This window comes from Piliocolobus tephrosceles, chromosome 3, assembly GCF_002776525.5.
Source record: "Piliocolobus tephrosceles isolate RC106 chromosome 3, ASM277652v3, whole genome shotgun sequence".
In the NCBI taxonomy this organism is placed as follows: Eukaryota; Metazoa; Chordata; class Mammalia; order Primates; family Cercopithecidae; genus Piliocolobus; species Piliocolobus tephrosceles.
This window is the reverse complement of record NC_045436.1, coordinates 61,496,321-61,516,808: the sequence shown is the minus strand read 5'-3', so window position 1 is coordinate 61,516,808 and position 20,488 is coordinate 61,496,321. Positions and strand designations below refer to the sequence as shown.

At 39.2% G+C, this 20,488-nt stretch overlaps 1 protein-coding gene across 8 annotated transcripts in view; it reads right to left on the bottom strand.

The window, feature by feature from the left end:
- Positions 1-13,575: 13,575 nt before the first annotated feature.
- Positions 13,576-20,488, bottom strand: part of MFSD8 (major facilitator superfamily domain containing 8) — a 57,490-nt gene continuing 50,577 nt past the window's right edge. For all 8 annotated transcript variants that reach the window (XM_026454118.1, XM_026454122.1, XM_026454123.1 and 5 more), the window contains 3 exons: positions 20,013-20,116; positions 19,677-19,924; positions 13,576-16,594 (listed from right to left, as the gene is read on the bottom strand). In XM_026454118.1, the coding sequence (XP_026309903.1) occupies positions 16,388-16,594; positions 19,677-19,924; positions 20,013-20,116 (559 nt within the window). In that variant the 3' untranslated portion in view covers positions 13,576-16,387. The remainder of the gene's footprint in view (positions 16,595-19,676; positions 19,925-20,012; positions 20,117-20,488) is intronic.

The window sequence follows — 20,488 nt, the reverse complement described above, 5'->3', positions numbered from 1 at the left end:
TGTAAGCCCTTAGAGAAAGTATGATCAGTAATAACAGTTTCCCCTTAAAAACTGAAATAAAATTTCGGGCGTGGTGGCTGACACCTATAATCCTAACACTTCGGGAGGCCAAGGGGGGCGGATCACTTGAGGTCAGGAGTTCAAGATTAGCCTGTTAAACATGATGAGACCCCATCTCTACTAAAAATACAAAAATGCACTGGGCATGGTTGCACACACCGTAATCCCAGCTACTCGGGAGGCTGAGGCAGGAGAATTGCTTGAACCTGAAAGACAGAGGTTGCAGTGAGCCAAGATCATGCCACTGCACTCCAGCCTGGGCAACAGAGCAAGACTCTGTCTCAAAAATAAATTAATTAATTAAAAATGGAAATAAAGTAATCCGGAGCAATATTTTATTTTATTTTATTTTATTTACTTATTTATTTTTTTTAGACGGAGTCTCCTTCTGTCACCCAGGCTGGAGTGCAGTGGCATGATCTTGGCTCACTGCAACCTCTGCCTCTCGGGTTCAAGCGATTCTCCTGCCTCAGCCTCCCAAACAGCAGGACATGCCACCATGCCCAGCTAATTTTTGTATTTTTAGTAGAAATGGGGTTTTAACATGTTGGCCAGGCTGGTCTTGAACTCCTGACCTCAAGTGATCCACCCGCCTCGGCCTCCCAAAGTGCTGAAATTACAGGTGTGAGCCACCGCACCCGACCTGAGCTAAATTTTAAAGGCCAATGACCCAAAACATACATTTCTGCTTTAACAGAACTTAACCAGTATACTTTTTATTATCTCTTTGTCATTATGACTCTTTATTTTTTACATATTTTTCTTATACATAACATATAGCTAAATTTTTTATTACAATTTAATAACTTCTAATTTTTACATACATTGTTATTTCTGGCTGTCTTGTCATTACAGTTCTATTTGGATTTATGTCTAGTAATTAATTTTGTGCTTTCCATGTACTATATTTTTGCTTTGCTTTTCTTTTTTTTCCAGTTACTTCTTTCAAGTTGAGTTTCCTTTAATCCCCTTTTTTCTCTACTCATTTTCTCTGGGGGAGGGGAATGGTGGTAGTTTAATATTCAATGTTTATATTACTACAACTATGAAAATATTCACAGCTCCACCAGGCACAGTGGCTCATGTCTGTAATCCCAGCACTTTGGGAGGCCAAGGGAGGCAGATCACCTGAGGTCGGGAGTTTGAGCCAGACCAACATGGAGAAACCCCATCTCTACTAAAAATACAAAATTAGCCAGGCATGGTGGCGCATGCCTGTAATCCCAGCTACTCTGGAGGCTGAGGCAGCAGAATTGCTTGAACCCAGGAAGTGGAGGTTGTGGTGAGCCAAGACCGTACCATAGTATTCCAGCCTGGACAACAAGAACGAACTCCATTTAAAAAATAAAAAATAAAAATAAAGAAAATACAGCTGAACGATGTACTATACTAGAATTATATTTCTTGAACAATTTTTTTTCTGGAATTATTTTATTTGCTCTGATACACATCAGGTAATCTGTCTGTGCTTTTCTGTTGATCCATTTATCACCCCTTTTGGAGACATCTCTCTGCTTTCCTTTTTGTACCTGGACTGGTTCCATTGTAGTTTTCCAGTGTATTAGTACAGCAGTTTGTTTATCTGTTATACTATTGATGAACATTTGAGTTGTTTCCAGATTTTGGCTGTAAATATATACTTTATGAACATCTTCTAGTGCAGCTACATACAAGTTTCTCTAGGATTTTACTCAAATGAATTTACTAATCTTATGATTTGTGTATGTCAAACTTCAGTAGATAATGCCTAATTTTTTTTTTTTTTTTTTTTTTTTTTTTTTGAGACGGAGTCCCGCTCTGTCGCCCAGGCTGGAATGTAGTGGCCGGATCTCAGCTCACTGCAAGCTCCGCCTCCCGGGTTTACGCCATTCTCCTGCCTCAGCCTCCCCAGCAGCTGGGACCACAGGCGCCTGCCACCTCGCCCGGCTAGTCTTTTGTATTTTTTAGTAGAAACGGGGTTTCACCGTGTTAGCCAGGATGGTCTCGATCTCCTGACTTCGCGATCCGCCCGTCTCGGCCTCCCAAAGTGCTGGGATTAACAGGCTTGAGCCACCGCACATAATGCCTAATTTTTTACACTTCCGCTTGCAGCATATAAAAGTATATGTTGCTTCATATCCTCACCAGAACTTGCTGTTAGAGTCTCTTAAAATTATTGCCAGTTTGATAGAATAGTGTAAGGCCAGGCACATTGACTAATTGTAACATTTTGGGAGGCAGGAAGGTAGCTTGAGGCCAGGTGTTCAAGAACAATGTATCAATGTGGTTTTAACTTGAATTCTCCTCATTACTAAGGAGGTTGAAATGTTAAGTGTTTATTAGATATTTGTCTTGTGATTTGCCTGTTAATGTCTTTTGCCTATTTTTTCCTATTGTGTTGTCTGGCTTTTTCTTTTTTTTTTTTTTTTTTATTTACTTTAAGTTCTAGGGTACATGTGCATAACGTGCAGGTTTGTTACGTATGTATACATGTGCCATGTTGGTGTGCTGCACCCATCAACTCGTCAGCACCCATCAATTCATCATTTATATCAGGTATAACTCCCCAATGCAATCCCTCCCCCCTCCCCCCTCCCCATGATAGGCCCCAGTGTGTGATGTTCCCCTTCCCGAGTCCAAGTGAGCTCATTGTTCAGTTCCCACCTATGAGTGAGAACATGCGGTGTTTGGTTTTCTCTTCTTGTGATAGTTTGCTAAGAATGATGGTTTGCAGCTGCATCCATGTCCCTACAAAGGACGCAAACTCATCCTTTTTTATGGCTGCATAGTATTCCATGGTGTATATGTGCCACATTTTCTTAATCCAGTCTGTCACAGATGGACATTTGGGTTGATTCCAAGTCTTTGCTATTGTGAATAGTGCCGCAATAAACATACGTGTGCATGTGTCTTTGTAGTAGCATAATTTATAATCCTTTGGGTATATACCCAGTAGTGGGATGGCTGGGTCATATGGTACATCTAGTTCTAGATCCTTGAGGAATTGCCATACTGTTTTCCATAATGGTTGAACTAGTTTACAATCCCACCAACAGTGTAAAAGTGTTCCTATTTCTCCACATCCTCTCCAACACCTGTTGTTTCCTGATTTTTTAATGATTGCCATTCTAACTGGTGTGAGATGGTATCTCATTGTGGTTTTGATTTGCATTTCTCTGATGGCGAGTGATGATGAGCATTTTTTCATGTGTCTGTTGGCTGTATGAATGTCTTCTTTTGAGAAATGTCTGTTCATATCCTTTCCCCACTTTTTGATGGGGTTGTTTGTTTTTTTCTTGTATATTTGTTTGAGTTCTTTGTAGATTCTGGAAATTAGCCCTTTGTCGGATGAGTAGATTGCAAAAATTTTCTCCCATTCTGTAGGTTGGTCTGGCTTTTTCTTAGTGGATTTTAAGAGTTCTCAGTATGGGCCATGTGTGGTGGCTCGCCCCTGTAATCCCAGCACTTTGGGAAGCCAAGGTGAGCGGATCACGAGGTCAGGAGATCGAGACCATCCTGACTAACACGGTGAAACCCCATTTCTACTAAAAATACAAAAAATAAGCCAGGCATAGTGGCGGGTGCCTGTAGTCCCAGCAGTTCAGGTGGCTGAGGCAAGAGAATGGCATTAACTGGCAAGCAAAGCTTGGAGTGAGCCGAGATCACACCACTGCACTCCACGCTGGGCGACAGAGCGAGACTCCATCTCAAAAACTAAAAATGTAAAAAAAAAAAAAAGTTATCAGTATGTGTCCTTTGTTTACTGACATTTGTTGCAAATATATTCTTCCTTTCTATGCTTGTCCTTTTTAAAAAAATATATATATATATATATTTCTAAAATGCTTTATTAACATGCATGTAAGGAAAACATGTTACCAGTGCTAGAAGACATCCTCCTTAATTACGTTAGCGAGAGGTACCACATTCTCCACAGGCTGGATGGCACCAGTGGATTTTGGCAGATTTCACTGGAGGAAGAAAATGCCAGGCTGACAACCTTTATGTTCCTATGGAAGACATTGTTTTGTAAAACTGCCATTTGGGACAATATCCATCTCTGAGATCTTTCAAAGGAAGCTAACAAAGTATCCCAGAGGATAACTGACACGGAGCTAAACATGATATGGGAGTGAAAACAGTTATTATCTGTTTTCCTAATGAGCATGATACAGGAAAATTAGGGTTTGGGACAAAGATGACATTTCTAAATGATTGGAAGGTAAAAACTAAACAGGCGAGATGAAATGCACAGAAGGCACCAAGTGACACATTCTTCATAGATAAAAACCTCAAACACTTATGAAAATGTTTATCAGTTCTTAAACATACTGCTAGGAGCATAAACATATTGGTGTGTGTATCAGAGGTCACTATTTCAGCATTAATTGTTTCATAAATGTAGGACCAGTTCTTGTTTTCCAGTAACAACAACAATAATAATAGGAATAATAGCGGCCAATATTCATTGAATGATTACTACACACCAGGCATTTCTCTGAGAACTCTATAAATTGTCTCTGTGTAAGGCTTGTCCTTTCACTCTCCTAATAGTATCTTTTGATAAACAGAAGTTCTTAACTTTAATATAGTTCAATTATGCAATCTTTCTTTATGGCTAGTGTTTTTTTTTTTTTCTGTTTGTTTCTTTAGTTACATACAAAGTTGCAAAGATATTCTTCTAGATTGCCTTCCAAAACATATGGTTTGTTTACTTTGTATAAGTGTATAATGTCGAAAGTATTTCATTATTGTTGTTGTTGTCGTTTTTGGTGTTTTTTTTTTTTTTGAGACAGAGTCTCACTCTGTCGCCCAGGCTGGAGTGCAGTGGCGTGATCGTGGCTTACTGCAAGCTCCGCTTCCCGGGTTCACACCACTCTCCTGCCTCAGCCTCCTGAGTAGCTGGGACTACAGGTGCCCACCACCACGCCCAGCTAATTTTTTATTTTTGTAATTTTAGTAGAGACGGGGTTTCACCATGTTAGCCAGGATCGTCTCGATCTCCCGACCTCATGATCCGCCCACCTTGGCTTCCCAAAGTGCTGGGATTACAGGCGTGAGCCACCGCGCCCGGCCTTGTGGAAAGTTTTATATATGTAAAACAAATATATATTTGGGTATATTTCAGTGTTTCCTATTTCCTACTGTGTTGCCTGGCTTTTTCTTAGTGTATGTATACATACACATATATGTATATGTATAACTTAATAAGATTATGCCCCCATCTGGAATTATTTGTGAACTGGGGAGTAACAGTTGAGGGGGTGGGTACCATTCTAAAAATGGAGGTTGGGAGGCCGACGCAGGTGGATCACCTGAGGTCAGGAATTTGAGACCAGCCTGGCCAACATGATGAAACCCCGTCTCTACTAAAAATACAAAATTAACCGGTATGGTGGCACACGCCTGTGGTCCCAGCCACTCCAGAGGCTGAGACAAGAGAATCGCTTGAAACCCACAGGCAGAGGCTGCAGAGAGCTGAGGTGGTGCCACTGCACTCCAACCTGGGCGAGACAAAGCAAGACTCCGTCTCAAAAATAAATAAATAAATAAAATAAAAATGGAGGGATTAAGTGACTGTACATAGTGAATGCTGAATGCAGAGACACCCCACCTCTACTCTTCAACCTCCTCCTGCTTAGCTCCCAGAATATAGGCAGCCACACTTTGTCCCTCTGGTCAGGACACTGGAGACTTAATTAAACAATCTGTCCATTCCAGCAGGAAAGACCTAAGATTACTGAGTTTGGGTTCCCCAACAAACCATGATCCTGCAGGGAAATCTAAAGTGAACCCACCCAATCTGCATTTTTTTTTTTTTTTTTTTTGAGACGGAGTCTTGCTCTGTCACCCAGGCTGGAGTGCAGTGGCGCGATCTCACCTCACTACAAGCTCCGCCTCCTGGGTTCACGCCATTCTCCTGCCTCAGCCTCCCGAGTAGCTGGGACTACAGGCGCCCGCCACCACGCCCGGCTAATTTTTTGCATTTTTAGTAGAGACGGGGTTTCACCCTGTTAGCCAGGATGGTCTCCATCTCCTGACCTTGTGATCCGCCCGCCTTGGCCTCCCAAAGTGCTGGGATTACAGGCATGAACCACTATGCCTGGCTCACCCAATTGGCTTTGTAAGTCCTTCACTTAAAAGCTATTTTATTATGGAAAGATTCATACAAATATAAATGGACTAGGATGATGAGCCCCTATGTAACCATCACCCAGCTTCAATAGTTAGCATGTGGTGAATCTTGTATCACTTCTACCTCATTTTACCCTCTCCCAGCTAGATTATTTAGAAGCAAATCCTAGGCATCATATCATCTTATCCATAAATAACCCTTTAGGAATAGCCAGAATATCATTATACCCCAAAAGAAAGTTTTCATTACATTCTCAAATATTCAGCCAATGTTCGATTCCTTCTGATACTTTTACAAAAAAAATAAAGTGTTTGCTTAAATCAGAATCCAAACAAGATCTACATGTTGCATTTCATTGATAAACCTCTTAATCTTTTAACATATTCCCCCACTACCACCAGTTTTTTCTGAAATTCATTTGTTGAAGAAACTGAGGCGTTTCTTCTATAGCACTTCTCACATTCTATTATTGATTTAATTGATTGGATTCCCATGGTGTCCTTTAACATATTCATCTATCTTCTCAATTTTCCAAAAGACCCAGAAACTTCATTAGATTTAGTTTTATTTTGGGGGAGTGGGGGCAAATGAGACAAGAATAGTTCTTAGCTGGTATTGTTTTTACTGTTAAGAATATATAGGCCGGGCGCGGTGGCTCACGCCTGTAATCCCAGCACTTTGGGAGGCCAAGACGGGCAGATCACGGGATCAGGAGATCCAGACCATCCTGGTTAACACGGTGAAACCCCGTCTCTACTAAAAATACAAAAAAATTAGCCGGGCCCGTAGTTGTGGGTGCCTGTAGTCCCAGCTACTTGGGAGGCTGAGGCAGGAGAATGGCATGAAGCGGGAGGCGGAGCTTGCAGTGAGCCGAGATGGCACCACTGCACTCCAGCCTGGGCGACAGAGCGAGACTCCGTCTCAAAAAAATAAAAATAAAATAAAAAATTATTGTGAGAAAGCGATACATGTAGAAACTAGGCACAGATGATTTAACATACATATAAGTCTTCGAAAAGAATACCAAAGCAATGAAATAAGAAATTCTGAAAAGTATAATTCGACCTGGCGTGGTGGCTCATACCTGTTATCCCAGTGCTTTGGGAGGCTGAGGCGGGCGGATCACCTGAGGTCAGGAGTTTGACACCTGTCTGGTGAACACCTTGAAATCCGATCTCTACTAAAAATACAAAAGTTAGTCAGATATGATGGCACCCGCCTATAGTCCCAGCTACTCAGGAGGCTGAGGCAGGAGAATCACATAAGCCCAGGAGGCAGGGGTTGCAGCCGAGATCGCACCACTGCACTCCAGCTTGGGTAACAGATAAATGTAGGATAGCCTAAGTGTATAGTCACATTTATTCACCACTAACTCACTGACTCACTGAGTACAAATTCTAGTCCTGCAGGCTCCATTCATGGTAAGTATACACAGATGTATACAGATGTACCATTTTTTGTCTTTCATACCACATTTTTTACTGTACCTTTTCTATGTTTAGGTATGTATAGATACACAAATACTTACCACTGTGTTACAGTTGCCCACAATCTTCAGTACGGTAACATGCTGTACAGGTTTGTAGCCTACAAGCAATAGGCTATACCATATTGTCTAGGTGTGTAGTAGGTTATACCATCTAGGATTGTGTAAGTACACTCCATGGTGTTTGCACAACAATGAACTCACTTAATGATGCATTTCTCAGAACATATCCCCGTCGTCAAGCAATACATGACTGTAATACAGTTTTAGGAAGGAAATGGGCAGATAGTGAAGTAAAATTGATAAGTTGATAATTTTTGAAGCTGAGTGATTAGTACAGTGAGATAGATTATACTATCCCATCTACCTCTGTATATATTGGACAATTCCTTAAAAATTAATTTGTAAAACATGCTTTGTAACAAACTTAGGTCATAGAAGAAATATGAACTGAAATCACAAAATTTCTTGAAAAAAATAGTACTGAAAAGATAACATATCAGAATGGACGCAGCTAAAACAGATTTCAGAGAAAAATAAGTAACATTAAGTATCTATATCAATAAAAATGATGGTAGAAAATAAACCAATTATGTACCCAGCACAAAAAGCTAAAGAAAGATATTTATCATACTCAAAAGGTGGAAGCAACTCAAGAGTCCATCAGTGGATGAATAGATAAACAAAACATGGTACAGAGTGTGAATACAATTGAAAATTATTCAGTCTAAAAAAGGAATTAAATATTGATACATGATACAGCATGGATGAACCTTGAAGACATTATGCTAAGTGACACAAAAGTATAAGCATTGTATGATTCTACTTACACAAGGTACCCAGAATAGGCAAATTCATAGAGACAGAAAGTAAAACAGAGGTTACCAAGGGCTAGACAGAGGGGCAAATGGGAAGTTATTATTTAATGGGTACAGAATTTGGGGTGATGAAAAGTTCTGGAAATGGATAGTGGTTATAAGGCAGGATAGGTTAGTCAAGGAAGTGACAATGTCTGTGGGACATGGCAAATGTGGTGACACGATAAGTCTCAGCATTCACATTGCAGTTAACGCTCATTCAAGCAAAGCGATCTTCAGTAGGAAATGTTCTGCAACCTCCGACTCCTGGGTTCAAGCGATTCTCCTGCCTCAGCCTCCTGAGTAACTGGGATTATAGGGGCATACCACCATGCCTGGCTAATTTTTTTTGTGTTTTTCATAGAGACAGGGTTTCACCATGTTAGTCAGGCTGGTCTTGAACTCCTGATCTCAGGTGATCTGCCCACATTGGCCTCCCAAAGTGCTGGGATTACAGGCATGAGCCACCACGCCCGGCCCTATTTAAGTTATTTTAATTTCCCCTCATCTTTTATTTTCTTTTGAAGTTATCTGTGATAACTAAATCACTTTTGTGTTCCTTTTAATTTGGTCTTCATGCATAAAATTGTTTTTTAAATTTCTTATTCTTTCCTGAGCTCTCCCAGCAACATTTTCATATCTTCCTATTGTCTCATTTCTGTTTCCTTTTCTTTTTTGTTTTGTTTTTGTTTGTTTGTTTTTTGTTTGTTTTTTGAGAAAATCTTGCCCTATTGCCCAGGCTGGAGTGTGATGGCATGATTTCGGCTCATTGCAACCTCCGCCTCCCGAGTTCAAGTAATTCTCCTGCCTCAGCCTCCCGAGTAGCTGGGATTACAGGTGCGCACCACCATACCTGACTAATTTTTGTATTTTTAGTAGAGACGGGGTTTTGCCATGCTGGCCAGGCTGGTCTCAAACTCCTGACGTCAAGTGATTCACCCACCTTGGCCTCCCAAAGTGCTGGGATTACAGGCATGAGTTCCATACCTGGCCACATTTCTGGTTTCCAATTATGATTTTCATTTTTTGTCAAGTTTCCATTACCTAATCATTTATTTTAGCTCACTTAAAATGACATTCAGTTCTTATCTTTTAAAAAATTCTTATTTTTCATTTATTTTTAGAGACAAGGTCTTCCTCTGTCACCCAGGCTGTAGTGTGGTGGCATAATCACACTTCACTACAGCCTTGAACCCCTGGGTTTAAGCAAGTCTCCCACCTCAGCCTCCAGAGTAGTTAAGAATACAGATGTGTGTCCACAATGCCTGGCTAATTTTAAGAAAAAAAAAAAAAAAAAAAAACTTTTTGTAGAGACGGCATCTTGCCGTGTTGCCCAGGCTCACCAATCTACTCTCCACCTTCATGAGATTCACTTGGGTTTTTTTAGCTGATATTTACATTTCTGTGCTTGGCTTATTTCGCCTAATATGATGACCCTCAGTTCCATCCATGTTGCTGCAAATGACAGGATTTCATTCTTTGTTAATGGTTGTATATATACATTTCCTCCCTCCCTCCCTCCCCATATTTATTCTCTCTCTCTCTCTCTTCTTTTTTTTTGACAGGGTCTTGCTCTGTCCCCCAGGCTGGAGTGCATTGGCACAATCTCAGCTCACTGTAGCCTCAACCTCCCAGGCTCAAACGATCGTTTACCTCAGCCTCCTGAGTAGGTGGGTCTACAGGCATGTGCCGCCATGCCCATAAGACATCACGTAATTTCTATATAAAAATTTCAGTATGTATCTTTAACCAATAAGAACTTTTTAAAAGCACATTATCACACACCTCTAAATTAATAATTTTTTAGTATCATCTAATATCTAGCCCAGCTTCAAATTTTTCCAATTGCTTCAGAAATATCTTTTTTATATATGGTTTGTTTGAAATAGAATCCAAAAAAATCTATATAATGTATTTGATTTATATGTCTCAAGTTTCTTTTCATCTGAATCCTGTCTTCTCAACCTTTCCATGTCCTTCCCCTTAGCCCCCCGTTTTGAAAGTAACTGGATCACTTGTCCTATAAAATATATCACCTTGGGCCTGGTGCAGTGGCTCACACCTGCAATCCCAGCACTATGGGAGGCCCAGGCAGGCGGATCACCTAAAGTCAGGAGTTGGAGACCAGCCTGACCAACATGGTGAAACCCCATCTCCACTAAAAATAGAAAAAAAAAAAAAAAAAAAAAAGGCGTGGTGGCGTGCCCCTGTAATCCCAGCTACTCAAGAGGCTGAGGCAGGAGCATTGTTTGAATCCAGGAGTTGGAGGCTGCACTGAGCTGAGATCATGCCACTGCACTCCAGCCTGGGTGACAGAGCAAGACTCTGTCTCAAAATAAATAAATAAATAAATATATTTATTTATAATTTCATAATATATAATTATTTATTAAATAGAAATATTTATATATTATATATAACCTTCTGGATTATAATTACTTCCTGGAGGTGACATTTAACTTTTTTTTTTAATCCTCTATATATTCTAAAACTTGTAGTTTATATGTACAGGCTTGGTTAGATTCTGGTTTGATGTTTTGGGCAGGACACTTTCACAGATGGTGCTGTGTACTTCCTGCTCCATCAAATCAAGAGGCATATAATGCTAATCCCACTTTTAACAATGTAAACAGTGATCAGTGGGTCCAAGTGTTGTCAGCCTCAACCATCCTTAGAAAGTTCCCCATTAATCTTTCACCCTCATAGTTTCAGCATCCATTGATGAGTGTTGCTCATTATCTTATTTCACTAGAGGTTGCTAAATAGAGATTTTTCCATTATCCCCTCTGTGTTTATTAGCTTGGATTCTTCTACAGAAAAGAACTTTCCTTCAATATTTGTTTACCCTGATGTTTGGGTATAGGAGAGGCAGAATAGATGCTTCATTCTTTATTTTCTGGGTTTTGTTGTTGTTGTTGTTGAGACGGAGTCTCACTTTGTTGCCCAGACTGGAGTGCAGTGGCACGATCTCAACTCACTACAACCTCTGCCTCCCGGGTTCAAGCGATTCTCCTGCCTCAGCCTCCTGAGCAGTTGGGACTACAGGCATGCACCATCACTCTTGGCTAATTTTTTGTATTTTAGTAGAGACAGGGTTTCACCATGTTGGCCAGGCTGGTCTCGAACTCCTGACCTCAGGTGATCCTCCCGCCTCCGCTTCCCAAAGTGCTGGGATTACAGGTGTGAGCCACAGCTATTTTCTGGTTTTCAGAATAAAGAGCAAACACTCTAGAAGCCTCCAAAGGTGACCAATAAGTTTCTTATTTTTAATATCATTTTGAACTCATGGATTTTCACACATTTGTTTAAATTAACAACAAATACTATTCTTCTTTATGCGTTAATTACCCCATTTTTTTGGCCTACTGGCCACTTTGAGTCCTCTGTCCTTTTGGCAAGATTTCAGTAGTCTTTGATTACTTCCTTGCTTTCTGGCACAATAAATGTCTCCAGTTCTCCTTGCCCCAGACCTGAAACTAGCCATGTCTACAAGATGCCCAGGATTCTTTTAAGAGAACATGTTACCTTAAATACCTTCACTTTTTTTTTTTTTGAGAGAGAGAGAGTGTCACTCTGTTGCCCAGGCTGGAGTGCTGTGGCGTGATCTTGACTCACTGCAACCTCTGCCTCCCAGGTTCAAGCGATTCTCCTGCCTCAGCCTGCAGAGTAGCTGGGATTACAGATGCCCACCACCACACCAGGTTAATTTTTGCATTTTTAGTAGAGATAGGGTTTCACCATGTTGGCTAGGCTGGTCTCGAACTCCTGACCTCAGGTGTTCCACCTGCCTCGGCCTCCCGAAGTGCTGGGATTACTGACATGAGCCACCATGTCCAGCCACTTTTCTTAAATAAAGCTGGAACAGTACCATGCTTTTAACATTGGTGTATCACAAATAAATACTTGTCACACTTGCAGACGGTAAACTGATCCCTTCAGAGCTTGGAGTTGATTGATAGGGCCTGTACTGGCTAAAGAAGCTGGGTACAAACAGTTTCATCCATTTCCATAATGGGGCATGTAGTATTTCCTATGAGTGCAATGATGTGAAAACAGCTGGGAGGGGTAGTGGGCATATATTTTTTGTCAGCAAACCTTTCTTTGGTGGAATCTCCTTTTCATCCAGTTACGTCTGTTTAGACCATGTAATTGGGATGAGCTCCACAGGGTTCTTCCCCTCCTCCCTCCCACACTGCATTTCCAAAATGGATGTGTGATCTATGTCTGGGTTAGCAGAGGAGTCTATCCTCATGTGGTCAATTCAGGGATATGTACATGAGCTAAACTTGGTTACTTCATGTTTTTTCTGGTACTACTACCCAAGCCATTTTTCTCTAGAATTGTGAGCTATAAGGATGTTGTGTGCCTAGGGCTGCCAGTGGTCTTCTTCCTACAACATGGGCAGCATCTGAAAATAAAGTCAAGCAGAGACATGTAGAACTCAAAGAAAAGAGTCCTGATGACATTTGGACTCTAGCTCCAATCATGCCTAAATAGAATTCTCAAACTCTTAGTTGCACAAGAAGTCATAATACTTGGGGCCTACAAAGTCTTGCATTGTCCCTGTATAGACTTAGCTAATATTAGGCTTCTTCTCAACCACTATAGTCCACCCACCTTGGACCTATTTTTAGTTCTGCGAAAGCTCCAAGATCTTCCCACCTCCAGGGCTTTGTACACACTGCCTTCTGCCTGAAAAGTACCTGTCCCACTCTTCGCCAATCCAAATTGTTCTCTTCCTCCAGGTCTTAGCTAATCATTTATTCCTGGAGAAACATGCCTGACTCTCCTGTTCAGGTCAGGTTCCCTGTTAATCATATTCACCATCATAGCTTCCTATGCTTCTCTCTCATCACCCTTCCCTCAATCATAATCATCTGTGAAATCATCTTGTGAATATCTGACTTTCTTGCTGGTATGTAAGCCTCATGAAGGTTGGAGCTCCGTGTGTTTTGTTTATTGCACAATCCTCCAAATGACATGGTAATTGGCACATAGGGGGTACTCCCTTAAATATGTATGGAAAGCACAACTGAATAAAGTTTTAAAGCTTAAGGTACATATGCAAAATAACCTTGTTTATTAGAAAATGGACATTCACAATGTAAAGTAGATATTAAATTACAAATAAGTCTTCAATAGTCAAAAATGGTGCCCAGAATTTCTTCTCAAAATAAGTTAACCTATTCTTAAACAGATGCAGACAAGCAGTTTATCCTTGTCAAAACAAAAAATTAACAGATTTCACTTTATGTAAGAGATAAGTTTTATATGAACCAGAAGAGTTTATTTTTAAATGTAAAGCTGAACAAGATAGAATAGAGATGCTTTGTGAAGTTATAAATCCCTTCAAAATATGAAAATCATCCTTTCAAGTTTAAATTTATGTTTTCAAAAACATATTTTTTCTTCTTAAATATGTACTACTCTTAATAATGTATCATACCTTAAAATCTCCTGTTGTCATTTTCTCTTTATACTCAACTTGGCCTACTCAAGAAGACATCAACAGAGTGATTTTTTTCCTCAAGCTTTACCTCCTTGCTCTTTTCTCAATTCCGTGTTACTTCCTTTCGCCTTCTTTTGTGCCAAGATGAACAAGGTATAAACCTCCAAAGAAGAAAATGCTCCGAAGAAAATGCTCTCAATAAAAAGGAAAGTAATAGTCATTTATGCAAGGTTAAGTTTATCTAAATATTAATCAATATTATAAACCTTTGAAAGCTGGGAAACTTTTTTGTTATATTCTTGCTGGAAACAGGCTATTATGCTACGACAAAAGATCCAGTCAGTGAGCTTATGTTGCCCAGTATTTCTGCTAATAGGAGTCACTGGTATGGTTAAGTTACCCTACAATTAGTAACTAATTGAAACTGTAACTTTCTGGGCTATTTTCCTCACTATGAAAAATACAGTGGTTAAGACTGTGGACTTTAAGGATAGACTGTTATATACACAAGTAACTTTTCTGTGCCTCCATTCTTTCATCTATAAAATGGGAATCATAATGGTATTTTTACTCTGTAAGACTGCTGTAAGAATTAAATTATATGTTACACATTACCTGGAATGTGGAAAGCACTCTGCAAATTTTGCTCTTATCACTTTCATCATTACCATTATTCGTGTTATTTCTGTCATGCACACTATGCAAACCAACGGTGGAATTTACTCTTTAAGATTAGAAGTGGCCCAAAAAATGTAAGACAGAGAAAGCAGCCACAGAATAATAGGTAAGAGAGATCCCAGACTTGACCAAATAGCCAGAAACCTGGCTACAGTTCTGAGAAATCTATGGAAGCAGTCTTGCTATGTGTGGAAGAGGAGAGTGAACAGTCTTCAAAATTTAATTGTAGAATAATTCTATCAAATTAAGCCCTTTATTGGCGCTGAACAAATTGAGTTTAAGAGCACAGCAAGTTTAGCATAAAGTGCAGATAATACATTTTTAAATTTTTGTTTTTATTTTATTTTTTGTAGAGACAGGGTCTCACTTTGTTTCCCAAGCTGGTCTTGAACTCCTGGCCTCAAGCAATCCTCCTGCCTTGGCCTTCCAAAGTGCTGGGATTACAGGCGTGAGACATTGCACCCAGTCTATAAAGTGCAGATTATAGTGTTCATTCTCAGATTTGAAAATATTTCTAACTTAAAGTAGAAAACATTTGGAAAAGTGTTTAGAAATATTTTTTGCATTTTCTGTAACACTGCTTATCCATATACACAGTTCTCTACTAGTTCCTTTTATCAGCATTCAACTTATGTAGAGGGAGAAGTTAAACATGCAGTGTTATTTAGCCAACTTCAGGTAAACTCAGTAAATTGTTAGATTAAAGCCATTTTGCCTCAAATACTTATTAGCCTGACTAGGTTGGGGCTGTCAGGGACCATCCAAATTAAAAATCCAACTAAAATTCTGTAGCTCTAAACAACTATGCAGACATAGATTGAAAAATGTTGTGTTCCTCCCCACCACTACTGAGAGATGGGAAAAATTGAAATAAATTAATGTTTTACTAATTAAATGTTTTTCTCCAGTTTAAGGGGTTGAAAAATAGCAATAATTTTAATAAACCATTTACTGTTTTGTATATATATATATACAATAACACGTATCTGGATGTTTCTAACGTGAATTATTGGCATTTGAAAGAAAGTAGGTAACCCTATTAGGCTAATAGGCAGTGAAGTATCTTGATCTCTTAATCCTCTGTATTGCTCAAATATTAGCATTATTCATACTCATTGATGAAGGTAGGGGTTACTTAGTGAAACCGTGAACTAAAATAATGCATAGGTGCAGTATTAGAAGACTCATAGAAGGAAAGGTAGGATGTTAGGCATGCTAAATGGAAAATATGAGTGTTATAGTTTTTATTTCATAAGGGAACTTGATAATAGAAAATGCATTTTTTTAATAAATAAAAAGTAGGTGTCTGAATAAAAATACCTCTACTTGGGTTTTTTAAATTCTATAATTTTATTCTGCTATGGCTAATTCTTAACAGAACCCTCTTTCTGGTTCCACTGTATATCATTTTAATGACACTTCTGCAGTTGGTGTTAAGAATACAACTTCACATTTATACATCGTTGTCCATCACTTATTAGTTCATGCAACCACAAAAAGGTATTATAAGAATAATATTTCATTTCTGAGATAAGGAAATTATGATCTAGTATGTTTTTAGATAACCTACTATTCACAATCACATGTAGAATTCTCTCTGTTATTCAATATATATTCTTGTTCTTTAAAATCTGCAATATCTGTAGTCTGATTCTTGGAGACTGGCTCATCACAATTGTCTAGAAGAGCTTTAGCCAGGAAGTGCCACAAAGCAAGTAGTTTCCATCATAGTCTTAGCTAGTTTATTCCTGAATCCTCCCATACCTTACAGAAAGAGCAATGAGTCTTCTGTAAACCACTCCCAGGAGTGTGATGGTGAGCACCACTATTCCACATACCAGGCTGAATGCCCATCGTGGTCCCCAGTGAGCATACACTTGGCTGATGAACACAGGCCCAAGAATCCGGGCTCCACTTCCAGATGCTGTTAACCAGCCCATGTATACACCCTGTTGGGGGTGAAATGGGGGACAAGCAGATTGATATTGGGGTTTAGTTATTTAAAAGCAAAGAAATGGTATTACCAAACTACAGCAAACTTACAAGAATCGCTTTCTCCATCTTTTACTTTTAAATTAAACATAAAATGCCTCCTATAAATATAGCATTTGATATCAAGTCAGATTAAGAAAAATAAAAGGAGTGTAAAGGGAAAACTTAATGTCTGCCGAAGCCCTGGGAATAATAAAATTGACTGAAATACCTTTTAAAGCTAACACTTATTTTGTACCGGCTACATGCCAGTCACTGAGGTAGGTGCATTACATACATCATTTGTAATGTTCATAAGTTTCAATGACAGGTGTTATCCCCGTTTAACAAAGGTAGAAACTGAAACTCAGAAAGTTTAAGTAGGGGGCCGGGTGCGGTGGCTCAAGCCTATAATCCCAGCACTTTGGGAGGCTGAGACGGGCAGATCATGAGGTCAGGAGATCGAGACCAGCCTGGCTAACACGGTGAAACCCCGTCTCTACTAAAAAAATACAAAAAACTAGCCGGGCGAGGTGGCGGGCACCTGTAGTCCCAGCTACTTGGGAGGCTGAGGCAGGAGAATGGCGTAGACCCGGGAGGCGGAGCTTGCAGTGAGCTGAGATCTGGCCACTGCACTCCAGCCTGGGCAACAGAGCGAGACTCCGTCTCAAAAAAAAAAAAAAGGAAAATAAAAAAAAAGAAAGTTTAAGTAACTTGTTCAAGAAGTTTGAAGCCATATTTGGCTGACTCCACTGTGCCACTTTACACTCTACCACAATGCCACTCCTACAACTTCTGTATCCAAAACCATAATCCACATAAACTGCCCAAGAATGTTCAGGGCAACATTGCTTTTAATAGCTTCAAATTGGAAACAACCTAAATGTCACTGGTAGATTAAGTGAATAAACTATGGTATACTTAATAACTGGAATGCTAAGCAGCTACTTATATTTATAAAATTTTTCCTTGCCCTGTCTTATGGTACTAATAAGCAGCTATTTACAAGAATAAAGTCTTATATAGAGAGTAAAATCTTCTGAAAACATCTGTATATGCTGACATGGAAAGAAAGCTATAACACATTAAGTAAAAAAAAAAAAAAAACCTATCAAGAAGCAGAAACAAGTATATATCCATGTGATATAGTCCATTTTTCCCTTTTTCTAAAAAAAGGTACAAATGTGGAGATGTTTGGACATGGACAGAAAAATGTCTTAAAGCATACAAATTGAGTTAACAGTGGTTGACTTTGGTGAGGTGAAGCTAAGGGGACCCTCCATTTTCTGTTAAATACATTTCTAAATTATTTGAATTTTGTTACAACCATTATATATTGCTTTGGTAATTAACAAGCTTTTATTCTTAATTTTGAAAAATTAAAAATATAATCTATTAGATTAAAAACAAACCCAGAAATTATTACTGAAATGTTGTATCTACTCCTTATAATTTGAAAACAGGGATATTCATTTTTTCTCCTCTTTGCCTTATTTCAATAGAGAAACACTAATTTCTGCTCTGAAAATGTAAACCTATTTATTTATTTATTTATTTTTTGAGACGGAGTCTCTCTCTGTTGCCCAGGCTGGAGTGCAGTGGCACGGTCTGGGCTCACTGCAAGCGCCGCCTCCTGGGTTTACACATTCTCCCGTCTCAGCCTCTCAAGTAGCTGGGACTACAGGCAGGCGCCACCACGCCCAGCGAACTTTTCCTGTTTTTAGTAGAGATGGGGTTTCATCATGTTAGCCAGAATGGTCTCAATCTCCTGACCTCGTGATCCGCCCACCTTGGCCTCCCAAAGTGCTGGGATTACAGGCGTGAGCCATGGTGCCCGGCCGCTATTTAATTTTTAAAGAGGAAGATAATATTTTTATTGTGTGGCCATTTAAATGACTATTATTAAAAAGAGTTACAAGTGAGCAGGCACGGTGGCTCATACCTGTAAACCCAGCACTTTGGGAGGCCAAGGCGGGAGGATCACTTGAGCTCAGGAGTTTGAGACCAGCCTGGCCAACATGGTGAAACCCCATCAGTACAAACATACAAAAATCAGCCAGGCCCGATGGTGCACACCTGTGGTCCCAGTTACTCGGGAGGCTGAGGCACAAGAACTGTTTGAGTCCAGGAAGCAGAGGTTGTAGTGGGCCGAGATCGCACCACTGCACTCCAGCCTGGGCGACAGAGAAAGACTGTCTCAAAAAAATTTAAAAAAGAGTCAGAAGCAAAACCTGGAAATAATCTAAATATATAATAATAGGAAAATGATTGCAAATAGATGATGGTACATACATAAAATGGAATATAATGTTTACATTAAAAATAATTCTCTAAGAGAAAATTAAATGGTGTGGGAGCATAGTCACAATGCATTATTATTTTTTTAAAGCATATTACAAAACAGTATCCATGATACTATTTTTAAAATCCTATTTTTGTGGTAAATGCACGTACACATATAAGCATAGATAAAAGACTGGAAGTAGAAATGTAATTTTGCCAAAATGTTAGTAGCAACTGCCTCATTGAAATTTTTCATTTTCCTTCTACATTGTTTCTAATTTTCTATAAAAACATGGAAAATTTATTTAAAAATTATATAATAGACATAGCTGCTGTAAACTTTTAAGACTATCGTGTTTTAATCTCTTAGTAATTGCCTGGGGCTAGATGAAATTACGCCTAGGTTCAAATCTGGTTATCAATTTTGGTTGCCTAACTCTAGCCTAGTTTAAGAAGGAGTTTTAGAAATTTACACCTCAAAAAAAAAAAAAAAAAAGATTACACCTCAGATTATTTTTTTCCTACGAAAATGATTTTGAGCTCCCTAACCTCTGAGTTCAAAACAAAGGAGTTATAGCTTACGGTACTGTTTGTAAATTTCAACATATAAATCTTGCAAACACTTTACAGAAGTTGTGGGATTTTTAAAAATTTTAAATGCTACATATGATAAAAATCCCTCAAATCAGTCTGTGTAAAAATAGAGAATGGCAGCAAAAAATGTGAGTGCTTACAAGTATATTTTCTATAATTGCAATGTCAGGCTACCTGGCTTACCTGAGGTTTTGGTCCTAGAATTTTTGAATATAGAGTATAGGACATAAGGTTGCAGACTGGATAGCCTACTCCAATTAGCACAACTGATGTAAGGAACTGGGCCAGATGGATCACTGGGGTGTAGAGGCACCAGGCTTGTTCAATCGAGCAACCAGTTGGTCTTTCATTGCCATCTTCCATTGGAGACTTCCAAAGACCAATAATAATTTCCCCAAATGTGGTATTAGGGATTGAATTATTGTGCAGATCTGTAAAAACAAAATCATTGCAGTGCATTACTTGTTGATTTTAGATAAATAACAGAGGCTAACATTATATAATTATGTATGGCTATACCTTCCCACTGTATTCTGGGAAATTGATTTCCCCAAGGTAACAAGATAAAGAAGCCAACCCATACAACGATGAGTCCTCCCAGTAGAATAGCACGCTCGCCAATCCTGTTAAAGAACAGAAACTCTGTAATTTTAAAATGAAACATTATAACACAGCTTCATTACTTTCATAATTTTAAAAACTAAAAATAATACCTTGTACTTTCAGTGATATATCCATTAAAAAGAATGCTAAATATAATTTTCCACTAAAAATAACCAGGACTCCTCTGAAAAATGGCTGACTTAAGGTCTGGGACACGAAAAGTAGAAGAGCTCAGATCTTTCACCGCAAAAAGCACAGAAGTTATCAGTGACTACTAGGTCGTGTAAGTCTTTTTGACTCAGCCAATTTGAAGAAGCTGGCCAAAAATGTGACACTGTGAGTACTAAAACAGAATAATAATGGCAATGGACTGAAACACACAAAAGTATTAT